This window comes from Gymnoscopelus braueri (assembly GCF_963280865.1).
Source record: "Gymnoscopelus braueri genome assembly, chromosome: 16".
Classification (NCBI taxonomy): Eukaryota; Metazoa; Chordata; class Actinopteri; order Myctophiformes; family Myctophidae; genus Gymnoscopelus; species Gymnoscopelus braueri.
The window spans coordinates 25,843,166-25,855,698 of record NC_137616.1 but is presented as its reverse complement, the minus strand read 5'-3'; the positions used below and the strand labels follow the sequence as shown (position 1 = coordinate 25,855,698).

The window sequence follows — 12,533 nt, the reverse complement described above, 5'->3', positions numbered from 1 at the left end:
CTTCCAAGACAAATTAATTATCTGGACCTCCTTTGTTTTTGGAAAGCACTGGAAAAAAAGATCCCTTTAAGTCAGTGCACTAGGTGTGATGTTTTATTATCCATTTGGTAGAGTTTTTTTTCCCCTCAGGGCCGAGATAAGAGCTAATGAGAACTTGTAGGAAATTACTTTACTTTGCTAGAATGTGATGAATGAGTTGTGTAATTGGCTGGGTGTTTTTGTAAACCCTCGGGACAATTCAGGCATTAACCACTTGAACCATAGCATCCCTATTCTGGGGGGAACATTCTGTGAAAATTGTCTATTTACAACTAAGAGATTTGGTGTAGTAAAAGAGGACCAAGTACAGACCCGACCACGGTCAACTAAGCATTCGTTTACTGAGTAAAGAGGGTTTATGTTCTGCTAAACAGCTGGGTATCACTGTTTTCCCCATTGGGTCATACATACCAACAACATAAACAGAGAGACTTATGGAGGAAAAGGACAAAGTGTAAAGGCCAAGTGAGAAGGGAGACTCCCATCAGTGAAATACACTCACTTACAACACAGGGCATAAAAACAAGAATTGATGAGTGAAAAGTGAGACCTGGCTGGGCTTGCTACTAAAGTTTGTCAGATATATTTCTTTAGCCTGGTTCCAGCCGAATCTGCCTTTGCAAAATCGCATCGCACTTTAGCCCTCGGCAGATTAGGTCTGGCCCCCCCTCCATAGAGATTCAATTTCTCTCCCTCCGCAGTGGTGTGGAGCCAACCAGGGCCCAGTATCCAAATGTGGGCGGGCTTATCACCTTATTTGGAGCAATGACGTACAAGGAAGCACTGCTCTGATTAGTTCGTGAACAAGGAAGCACTGCTCTGATTGGTTTAGGTCTAACCAATAGAGTCCGTTTGGATCTTTTTGTAACCGCCCCTTGGAAAAAAATCTATCGTTGATAGGGACCAGACTAATATCCACGCAGTGTGTCGTGTGATATTGTCTGGCCACGCGAGGCTAATATTTCTTGGTTATGACAAAGGAATAAACAGCTTTAGTAAAATGACAAAAAGAACAAAGGGAAACTAAAGAGAGAAAAGGGGGATGGAGACAGCGGGGAGGACAGAAGCGAAAAAACAACAACAATAAAAACACAATCATTGATCCCATTGATCCCTGTTGTTCTCTCACTCTGCCATGTCGTTTATCTTCTGTCTTCAGACTCGTGGGGGACCTTCCGGATGGTTCTACAGAAGGTGGCTGAGGAGGGTCAATTGAGCTTACGGACACGCTCATCGACGACAACAACACCTCCATAAAGGTGAGTGCTTTCACCCGGTGGTGTGGCGTGTGGCTTTATGCCATGGCAGTCCATGGCAGCCTGTAATCTGTAAGCATCAGGTTATGGGTTTGAGCACCCCGACTCAGACGGATGTCTGTCCGTCTGTCCATCTTGCGGCTGTACAGGGCAGCTCCCCAGGGGTTTCAACGTGTTAGCTGTTTGGAGCTGGAACAGGTCGGAATCATGCATGCTCAGCAAAAGACCATCCCCGGAGAAATAAAGACAATACGATGAGGACAAATGGCACCGCACACATATCATGCACACAATTAAATTCTAAATAGAGGTGTCTGCATGACAAAACGATGCACTAGACCGAGTGCCAATAAAGGCGGTTGGAAATTTGTGCTGTCGGGCAGAAACCTTGTATCTCCATATTTAAACTTTTATGTTTTTCCGTAAATTAACGCCCTACTTTGTCATACAAGAGTGCCGCGATGTGCCGTGTTGTGAGCTTGTAGATCGGCTATAATAATAAAAAAAAATGAACGGTTTTGGACATACAAGGTTTCCACCAGACAGAAACGAAATGCAGCTACCAATGAGAGAGAGAAAGTGTCATCTGTATGGAGTTATATGTGCCAAGGGGTGTGGAATGATGCTGGGAACTGCTGACTTGATGCTCCTCAGACAATCATACACACTACACAGTGCAGAGGACCCTGAGGCAAATACACACACACACACACACACACACACACACACACACACACACACACACACACACACACACACACAGACACACACACACACACACACACACACACACACACACACACACACACACACACACACACACACACACACACACACACACACACACACACTAATGATGAGAAGGTCTTCACACACAGGTTCTGAGCTCATACATTTTTGAGACACACACACACACACACACACACACACACACACACACACACACACACACACACACACACACACACACACACACACACACACACACACACACACACACACACACACATAATGTATTATTCTATACATGTCTCTCACACATACACACACACACACACACACACACACACACACACACACACACACACACACACACACACATAATGTATTATTCTATACATGTCCCCTACTCTGGCTGGGGACTGGAGCAACTGAAGCCCAATTCCAGCTGGAAGCAACCCACTTCTACGTACAACTGTTCACTGGTGTGGTTGCTATAGTAACCCATCTAACCATCTACAGTCCGATTTTGAGGAGGTTGTAGGATAGGGAATAGAGAGAAGAGAGAGAAAGGGCAAGAGGTTCCTGTGCAGGCTATATTATTTCCCCATTCATCTGTCATTGTCAGAAGAACAAATTGCTTACTTCGTAATAAAGATCAGTTCATTGTTGGTTGGATTTTATATGTCCCACAACTAGTCCCCAGAAGACGCCAAAGACAAACAGTGGTGTCACCCATCTTTCCTGCTCGGATGAAAACAAGGCAGTTACTGCCAAACTAAATTCCCCTTCCAATCACGAGTGGCACAACCTGATGGATATCGCTGTCGACTGTAAACCTGTAACTACAGGCCGTGAACCTAACCCAGGAGTGTCTGTTCCGTGATTCTGTTGGCTCAACAAGGCTGCTGGTTTGATTTGGGTTGTAAATATTCTGTCACGGTGCCACAGGCAGTGTGGAGTTACTCGTGTTGATGCCCCCAGCCAGGAACGCAGGTGGGGGGTAATAATCCCCATTAGCAAACAACATGAGGCAAATGCCTCATACCCCAAGGTCAATAACAAGTTATTAACAAGTCCTAAATTATCAATACTTAATAACTATCAATAAGTTATTGTTTATTCACTAAAAGTTTAATCCATTATGTCTGTTTTAACACTTTTAACTACTTTGAACCTGGCCTATTTTGTGAATGTCATTATAGGTGAAGTCTTTAAAAAAATCTGCAAGTGCCTTATAATCTTTTCTTTTGTTGTAAAGGAAACTACAGCAGAGTAGCAGAAGAAGAACATGTGATTAGCTGATAGAACAATTTACGGGAGTTTAAAACACATTGCAGGTTTCTCTCAACCTCAGCCTGCAGCGGTTTGAACTCTGTGCGGACGCATGTCAAGAAGCATCACTTTTAACTGTTATTCAATCTCAATACCATAAATATCTCTAGGGGTGCAACAGTTAATCAAACAAATCAGCTTAATCAATTATAAAAAATGATCAATAATCAACAGTAAAATAATTGATCCCATGGGCATGTAATTTTCAAAACATTCTACAAGCTCAGCATGTAGATCAACTATTTTCCCTCTTTTTGCACGACACCGTTGTGCGACGAAGTATAAAATAGGGCTTAAGTGGTTAATCGGAAAAACGCTAGATTATTCGGTTAATCAAAAAAGTCAGCGATAGATTAATCGCTAGTAAAATAATCGATAGGTGCAGCCCTAAATATCTCCTCATCCTCTCTCCAGACCAGCGTTTCCATAGAGATCAAGTACCAGGCCATGGACGGCACGGGGGGGATGTGGAGCGACGGCGAGTTCTTGGACGTGCCGGACGACCGCGATGGGACCTTCACCTTCGAGACAGAGACAGACAGCCTACTGTCGGGACAGAGCCACGGGTCGGCAATGTCCCCTGGACGGTCCCTCCACGGATCCATACCCACCTTCAGGAAGTGAGTGATTCATCCTGATTGTTCAACTTCCACATCACTTTACTGTAAAAAGGACCATACTGCAATCAATAGCCTTCATCTCAGATTTGTTTTAGTTGGTGTTAGATGTTTACTCTTTCATTCCACATGTCTGAATAATTTTGGCAATTTTGGCTAAACATCGTTGTTTTGTTAATACATTAATTTAATTTGTAAATCAGTCTTTTCTCCAGGGACTATTTCCAGCGAGATTTTTCAAATCGATTCACTCTTTAAAATGCTGTAGGATAATTTTGATAAAAACTAACCAAGCGGCATTCATTGAGACAATCACAGTAGTTGATTGACAAGTTTTAAGCAAATCAAGCATTTAAAATAAACAGGTTTTGAACGGTTTACATACTGTAGGCTCTTGTGTTAACTTTCTGAACACAAACAACCATGTCAGTTCAAATAACAGAAAAATAAAACACCAAGTGTGCACTAACTGAATCTATTGTTAGGCAGAAATGGGCCTGGCCTATGTGAGGAGTTGCGTTATGATCCATGGAATCCAGGGAGAAAGAAATGTTGATAATGTTGACCAACGGTTCAAGAGTTATAGGCCAAAACGTAAAGTGGCCTGGTATAGTGCCACCATGAAGCCGATTTGAAAGATTTGCGGTGGAGTGTCTTCCTGACCTTGGCCTACAGGCAGGGTGCATGAAAAGTGTGATGCCGATCTGTCCAACGGTTTCCAGGATGAACTGCACACAGACAGACAAGCACACAGACACACAGACAAAATTACACTGCACATTGTTTTTATTTGTGATTATAATGATCAAGTGAGCATAACACAATATGTCTGTACTCTTTTCTATACGTTGTACAGCATAAAACAACTTCCCCTGGCACTGAGGCTGTCCTCTGTGCTTAAAGTTAACATTAGGTCCCCTCTGTGGTCACTTTCTTGTGTTTTCTGCTGAATAATGTGTGGGTGGTATTGATTTCCATTCAGTTGGTCTGCCCAGCCAGAGGCCCAAATCCATCATCATAATGCGTGTATGTATTCAAGCATGCGTACCTCCATGTGCGTGGGTGCATGCGTGTGTGTGCGTGTGTGTGTGCGTGTGTGTGTGTGCGTGCGTGTGTGCGTGCGTGCGTGCGTGCGTGCGGGCATGCGTGTGTTGGAGATTTAATGCAGAAAAACACAGTGGGTTGTGCTGTAGCCTTCATTTAAACAGGCTTGGATATGAAAGTTTCATAAGCCTGGGGAAGACGGCAAAAGTTGGTTAGGTTTTAAACCATCCTACGGGTTGGGTTACGCAATGAAGTATCTAGGCCTGACAAACACTGACAGTGAAGACAGTAGCGTCTCCCTGGTGAGAGTCAGAAAGTACTAACAGCGAGAGTGACATGAAGGTTGACAGCACACTGTGTAATCTAGCTCAAATGCAACTTTGGATATGACAAATTATACTCAATATTATATACTTCACCCCCTGCAAATACTGAGACACACACAGACACTCACACAAACACACGCACGCGCGCACATGCACACGCACACACGCACAAGTCGCACGCACATCCTGGGTATTGTGAAATGTTTCAACCCACAGACGCAATTCTCTCAGCTGCTCACATGGATATACTTCACCCTGCCGCCAGTAGCCTGTCAGCTAATCACCGTGGAATAGGAGATGTCTGTCAGAGCTTCAAAGTGACACGCAGGCCTCATGGTCTGGGACGAAAACAACCAAGTCTAGAATGCTGATGGGAAAGCGAGCGGGGATGCTGCAGAAAGCAGCTCCATCCTCTGCTGACAGATCCACTCGTCCTCTATTAATCACCGCATCTGCTATGGGCAGATAACTAACCTCACAGAAACTTTTTAATGGTGTTGCCAACCCCCCCACACAAAACTTTAATGCCCTGTTTAATAGTTTTTCAGACTAATCTTTTGGTTAAGCGGTTTTCAGACAGATCTTTAGCTGTGTCGTGACCTCCGGTGCGCTTGAAGAGTGGACCCCATTATATCGAGCTTGGTTTTTCCGCTGTAGACAAGGCATGAAGGGACGGCCGCTTTATCTTGTTAGGGAGGACATGGAGAAATGTGGAAGGGGCTTCTGCCCTGGTGTTGTGAACAGTTTGGACTGTGGGTGTAAAAATGTACTATTTTGGGTCAGAGTTAAATGAACACTCCAGATTTTATAGTGTATATGTCTTACAGTTGCAGTTCTGTTTTCCTCTTCTATCTTGTCATGTGGTTTGCTGTGTTTTACATGCACCATCCCTTTGAACAGGATCAACAACATCTCACTCCTGAATCAATTATTCATGTTTGGTTCTCTTCCTTCCGCTCTCGCACCCGTGTCGGCATTTCATTTTTCACAGCAACAAAATTGTCTGTCCCTCTTAGGTGTTGCTGGGAACATTAGTTATGATAATCTGGCAAAACCCATGGCGACATTTCATACCTCTTTTTCTTCTCGAGAGGGAGATGATATATCAGAATCTGTGTGTGTGTGTGTGTGTGTGTGTGTGTGTGTGTGTGTGTGTGTGTGTGTGTGTGTGTGTGTGTGTGTGTGTGTGTGTGTGTGTGTGTGTGTGTGTGTGTGTGTGTGTGTGTGTGTGTGTGTGTGTGTGTGTGTGTGTGTGTGTGTGGGGGCCGGCCAGCCAGCCTTGCCTGCGTGTGCACACAGGTATGTGTGCCTATGTTTTTGTGTATGCAAGTGTGTGTGTGCGCTCTTCCATTTCCATCATAGTGTATGTGTGTGTTACTTTCCGAACAGACGGTTGAGTCAGACTTACTGACTGACGGAGCAGGAGGTGCGTTAGCTTTCCAACCTTCGTAAAGCACTGGCAGATGGATCTTGACTTCGCTGACAATCTTGCTCTCCCATCAACCAACCACAACAACATGCAGGCTAAAACTGACAGGCTTAACAACTTTGCCAGAGAGGTCGGACTCAGTATCAACACCTCCAAAACACAAGTGTTGTGTGTCAACTCCATCCCCACAGGACCCGTCCTGGTTGATGAGGAACCACTTGCGTTTGTGGAAGATTTCACTTATCTGGGCAGCCTCCTCAGTAAGGACAGCGGGGAATCAAAAGACATTAAGGCAAGGCCGGGAAAGGCTCAGAGTGCCTTCTCCCAACTCCGTTCAATCTTGAGATCAAAGCAGTACAGTCTTAAAACCAAGATGCTCCTATACAACAGCAATGTCAAGTCTGTTCTGCTGTATGGTTCCGAGAGCTGTCGAGTGGTCAAAACAGATGGAACAGATGCCGCCGACGAATATGCCAGATCTTTTGGCCTAATAAAATCTCCAATAATGAACTGTACAAACAAACAAGGAGCCGGAGCATCACCAAGGATATTACACACAGACGCCTGAGATGGCTGGGACATGTGCTGAGGATGGAGCAGGACCACATCACGAAGGTCGCCTTAAAATGGACACCACCAGGCAAAAGAAAACCTGGGAGGCCCAAAACCTATCTAGGTCTGGTGGAGCCCCCCCCCCCTCCCTCCCTCCCTCAAACACGTTGGACTATTCCACCTGATGGACGCTAGTAGTGTACACGCTAACACATGGGTTGCAATATAATATATAATTTTTTATCATGCTTTTAAGTTTTATCATGCTTTTAAGTAGTAGTTTTAATTAAATGAACTTTGTGCCTTTTATAGTGACATAGGTATATATGTATTGACTATATGTATGTTTGTCTTTTAACCACTGCACAAACGAAGTTCCGAAAGGAAAATAAAGTTGTTTGAATTGAATTGAACCACCTGGCGCAGAACTGTGACACAAGAGCTGGAACAGATGAACCTGTCATGGGGAGAGGCGCAACATGCTGCCGGGGACCGAATGCAATGGAGAGCGCTCATTGAAGCCTTATGTCCCATAGGGGACGAAGAGGAGTAAGTAAGTAAGTAAGATGGACATGTGACGTGTCTATCTGCCAGAGATTTACGAAGGTTAGAAAGCTCACGTGCTTGTTCAGCGCAAATTAACGCAATTCATTTATTCTGTTATCACAAACCAGCCATGGCTGCTTCTTTCTTGAAATGATCGCAAGTTTTGAAATATGTGCAGTACTGCATATCCCTGGGCACATACGGATTCAGACAAAGCTGTCTGCTACTGTTACATCAGCTACTGTGTTATGACATAAAGGTCTGCCATGGCAGAGTACACTTTGTGTAAAGCGGACAGTTTTCAATCGGGTTTGAATGTGTAACTAAAGCCTGATTTATAGAGTACTTACTGCAGCTGCTTGTGAGTGTCGCACAACTGGACGTTGCCGAAAATAGCCGATCTACAAGCTCACAACGCGTCACACTGCGACCCCTCATCTTGTAGCTCTGCAATTTTTTGTCCTCGACACCCGCGAGCAACTATTGAAAGTATAACTGGCTTAATGCATGTCTTTGTGTTTGTATCTGTGTATTTGATGTATGCCTGGGGAGGCACTCAACCTAAATATTACAGTACCAAGACTAGACCTCACTTAGATGTTTTTTTCTGTTGAAAAATGTGGTCTTTAAAATACATTTCAATAAGAACATTTTAACTCTTTTTTTATTGTCAGTTGTGTTGCAGTATTATATGTAGCATCACATACATGAACAATATGACATTGCATTAGTTATGAAAATATTTTGAAACCAAAACAAATTAGTTTCAACACAAACTGTAACATATAACAGCACCAAAACCAAATGATCACACAAATAAGAAATAATAGTACAAGTTAGAGAATGAATTAACTGTGTAGCTAAACATGATTTAAAATTAAAATAAAAAGGAAGGAAGGGGTTGGGATTGGGGTGGGGGTCTGCGATGTTAGGGTTTGGTAACTGTAGGCAAATGACTTAATTCTTCATATTTGTGTGTGTGTATGCGTGCGTGTGCATGTGTGTCTGCGAGCGTGTGCATGTGTTTGTGTGCTCATCTGTATCCATCAATTTACTATAATAAGCCACATAACACAAAGGGCTTCTCAAGACAGAGCCCTCCCTTGTGTCCCCCTCCCCCTGATACCTGTCCCCTTCCACCCTCGTCTCTCCTCATCTCTCTGCACTGCACCTCTCCCGGCGGGGCGGGGGTAGTGGGGGTACAGGATGATTTATAACGGGTCCCTGAAAGCATTCTGCTGGGGTTCTGGCCTCGGTTTTGTTATTCTGAATGAATAAATCCCCTCTTACGTGTTTTTATTTGACCTGCCAGTGAAGCAGATCCAGTGAGAACTGCATCCAATGGAACACACACACTCTTTTAACCCATTAAGACGGGGAACCGTCCAGGGACCCCTGGAACAAGCTGCAGGACCCCACTTTGTTCTAGGGACCCCCAGAAGCAAAGATTTGAGTTACAAATGTTTGCTTAAAAAATATATTTATTCAAAGATTTGCACAAATTTTCACGATTTTCCAAAAATAGCATATCTACAAGCTCATAGCGGAGCACCGAGTGCTGCGCTGTGAGCTTGTATATCTGCTATATTTGAAAAGCCCAAAGAAATCAAAAAAATGACACAGATACTTTCCTGGTCTTAAAGGGTTAACACTTTCAGAGTGAAATGAACAGATCAGCCTGTGTGTACAGTACATATGATCATACTCTCAACGGTAGACCTTTGAAAGGGAAAAGGTCTTTGTCCCCATGGAAACAATACATGAATTAGCAGACAATTTAACTGATGCATATTCATGTACTGTGTATTATTGTGTCTATCCTCACCGTTTCAATATGCATGAATGCTATCACATTCAACTCTCAAAGCTCATGGCAACAAAGCTGAGTGAAGCCTCTGTTCTGTGCTGTGAAGAAGGTTCATCTGCACAGGCACATGATGATTCATTTTAATTGGCAGCAGTCCCAAGATCTTTCATCTTTCATGCCCATGTTCCTTGTATATATGTCACAGTACGTTTGGAGAACCAGTACGATTGAAGACAGAGCGCTCGTTTTTAGGCACGGGGCTTCGGGGCGATGCGGGGCTTTTCGAGACAGGGTTTATTAGCGAGGCTCGCGAGGAGGAGGAGCTCCTCCTCCTTCTCCTTCTCCTCCTCCGTGTGTGTGTGTGTGTGTGTGTGTGTGTGTGTGTGTGTGTGTGTGTGTGTGTGTGTGTGTGTGTGTGTGTGTGTGTGTGTGTCAGGGAGAAACTAAAACAAAAGCCAGCAGAACACAATAAAAGTATCTTAACAGTCCACCTGATTCGAATGCTATCTGCATTGAATGGGGAAATAGGCGAGTTTATTAGACCTTTGAATGGGCGAAATAGGCGACCTACTTACCTACCCACGTTTTATCAGACCATTCATTGGGTGTTATCAAGACATACTAACCTACCAACTGACATGACTTAATAGTTCAGTTTAGGTTTCGCTTTTGGTTTTGGACCCTGACGGAGGCGCGCAGTCACAGGCGAACTGTCACCCCGTGAAGGACCACAGAGGGAGCTAAGGCGACCGAGTTGCCGTCCTGAACGGTGTGACGTTCGCCTGTGCCTACTCAGCGCCGTTTGAGTTATGTACCGATAGGCACAGAATCGTAAATATTGTTGTGCGGACTGCTCCGCCTCCAAGTAGGTCAGTAGCTCCTGAATGAATGGTCTGATAAATCGCGGGTAGGTAGTAGCCTATTTCGCCCATTGAAAGGTCTAATAAACTCGCCTATTTCCCCATTCAATGCATTGATAGCACTCGAAGCCGGTCACACACGCGCGCACGTGTGTGTGTGGTCGCGGCAATATATGCTTGTGCACAAGCCTGGCTTGTGGCTCCCTCTAGTGTTGCTTCTACAGAATTGCTGGGTGGGTGGTAAAAACGAGCGAGCCTTCTTCAATCGTACTGGTTCTCCAATCATACTGTAACATATATACGACACCTGGATTTTCCCACAGGGATCAATAAAGGTGTTTCTATCTATCTATATACAGTTTATCGTCGCTGTCGTGGGTGGAAACCTCGTATGTAAAAAATATATACTTTTGCAGGAAATGGAACGAAACCGTTTAGAAATAGTGAAAATACTTTATTTTCACTACTTTTGCTTGACACTTGTATGATGAAGTAGGGCATTAAGTGACCAAAAAACATAAAAGTTGAAATATGGAGATACAAGGTTTCTGCACGACAGCGAAGATATCTACTTTGGCTATCAAAGTTCGCTGCCACTGCCCCTGAAGCCACTGATATTAGTTTAAACAATACAGTCTGGTAACGGCATTACGTGGCTCCCGTCACGTGTGAATTTTGGACTCATGTGGTGGCCAGTCTATGAAGTCAGTCATCTATGATGTATCTGTGACGTATGACTCCATGTTTGGGATAAGTGTCAGCCCCATCCCACCACCATTGACTCAGTTAATGTGCATTAAAAACATTAAACATTAAACGTATGTGTGCAAAAAGACACTTGGCGCTGATCAGCACTGGTTTGCGAGATTAGCTCAGGACAATCCAGATTTTATTGAGAAACCACATTTTGCAGAAGATAGATTGATACTGTCTGAAATATTTGTGACACATGTGGAATATTGTGAGTTATAAGACTGCGGCACAACTCAGAATACAGCTACAGTATAAAGGTTCTTTATCAAAAAATGGAAAAATGTTCTCTCAGTCCATCAAAAGAATCAAAACACAATAGGAAGAAAGTAGTGGGGCTACAGCGTTTCAAAAGGGATTTCACTTCAGCATTCACATATCCAGTGCTGTATACGTTTTCATATTCGCCTCTGGTGAGAGAACAAGTAGGTCAACCTGGCAGCTTACTGAAATCCTGACAATCCTTGTTTCCCCTGGTGTTGCTGTGTTCCAACAAGGGTCTACTCTCGGTTTCTCCGCTCCTGTGTGGTGATACGCTGTAGCTGGAAGCGGCGGTGCATTTCCTCATCGTTTTGTGTCATGTAAATGTGAGCACTTTCTTTGAGCAAGCACTTTGTGTTCCAAGCCATGCCGTGGGTACAGACGGTATGTGGTCCTGCCTCCTGGTGTTAATCTTTGTACTGCAGACAGTTTGTGTTTGTCCACAGACCTGAGTTCATAATTCTAATGCATAGCATTTTTTGTCAACCAGCTCAGAGCATCAGATGGGTGCAGTATGCTGTACCAAGGCAATTCAGGCAGTGTTTCATTGGTTGAATTCACGAGAGTATCGGATATTGACTTTCAAATACATTCCTAAACTCTGTGACGCTCGGTGTCTTCTCCTGTGTGACAAGTCCCACCCATCTGGCTACTAAGTAGACTAAAACAAACAACAGAGAATATGAAAACACTATTACTGTAAATACTATTGTCCTTACTCTGTTAGCGCTGTACGCACTAAGAGAAAATAGCTGTAGTGAGCCCTCGCACACTGAGGGCTCCAGGCTCCAATGCGACAGATGTTTTATTGCACCAAAGAAAGCTGTGACGTTTCTAGCTAAAGGCTCTTCCTCAGACACTGTACGCACTACCTAGAGTACAGTACACATGCTAATTGCAGCATTTACAGTACAGGTACCCAGTCCTCTCATTAGAGTGGGTTAGACATCATCAGGGATTCTTTCTCTTTGAAAACCCCTTTGATACAGTC

At 44.0% G+C, this 12,533-nt stretch overlaps 1 protein-coding gene across 1 annotated transcript in view; it reads left to right on the top strand.

The window, feature by feature from the left end:
* Window positions 1–12,533, top strand: part of otofa (otoferlin a) — a 99,403-nt gene that overhangs the window by 34,445 nt on the left and 52,425 nt on the right. Inside the window, 4 exon segments of the mRNA XM_080452383.1 lie at window positions 1,199–1,205; window positions 1,207–1,246; window positions 1,249–1,298; window positions 3,765–3,970. Coding sequence (XP_080308509.1) covers window positions 1,199–1,205; window positions 1,207–1,246; window positions 1,249–1,298; window positions 3,765–3,970 — 303 coding nt within the window.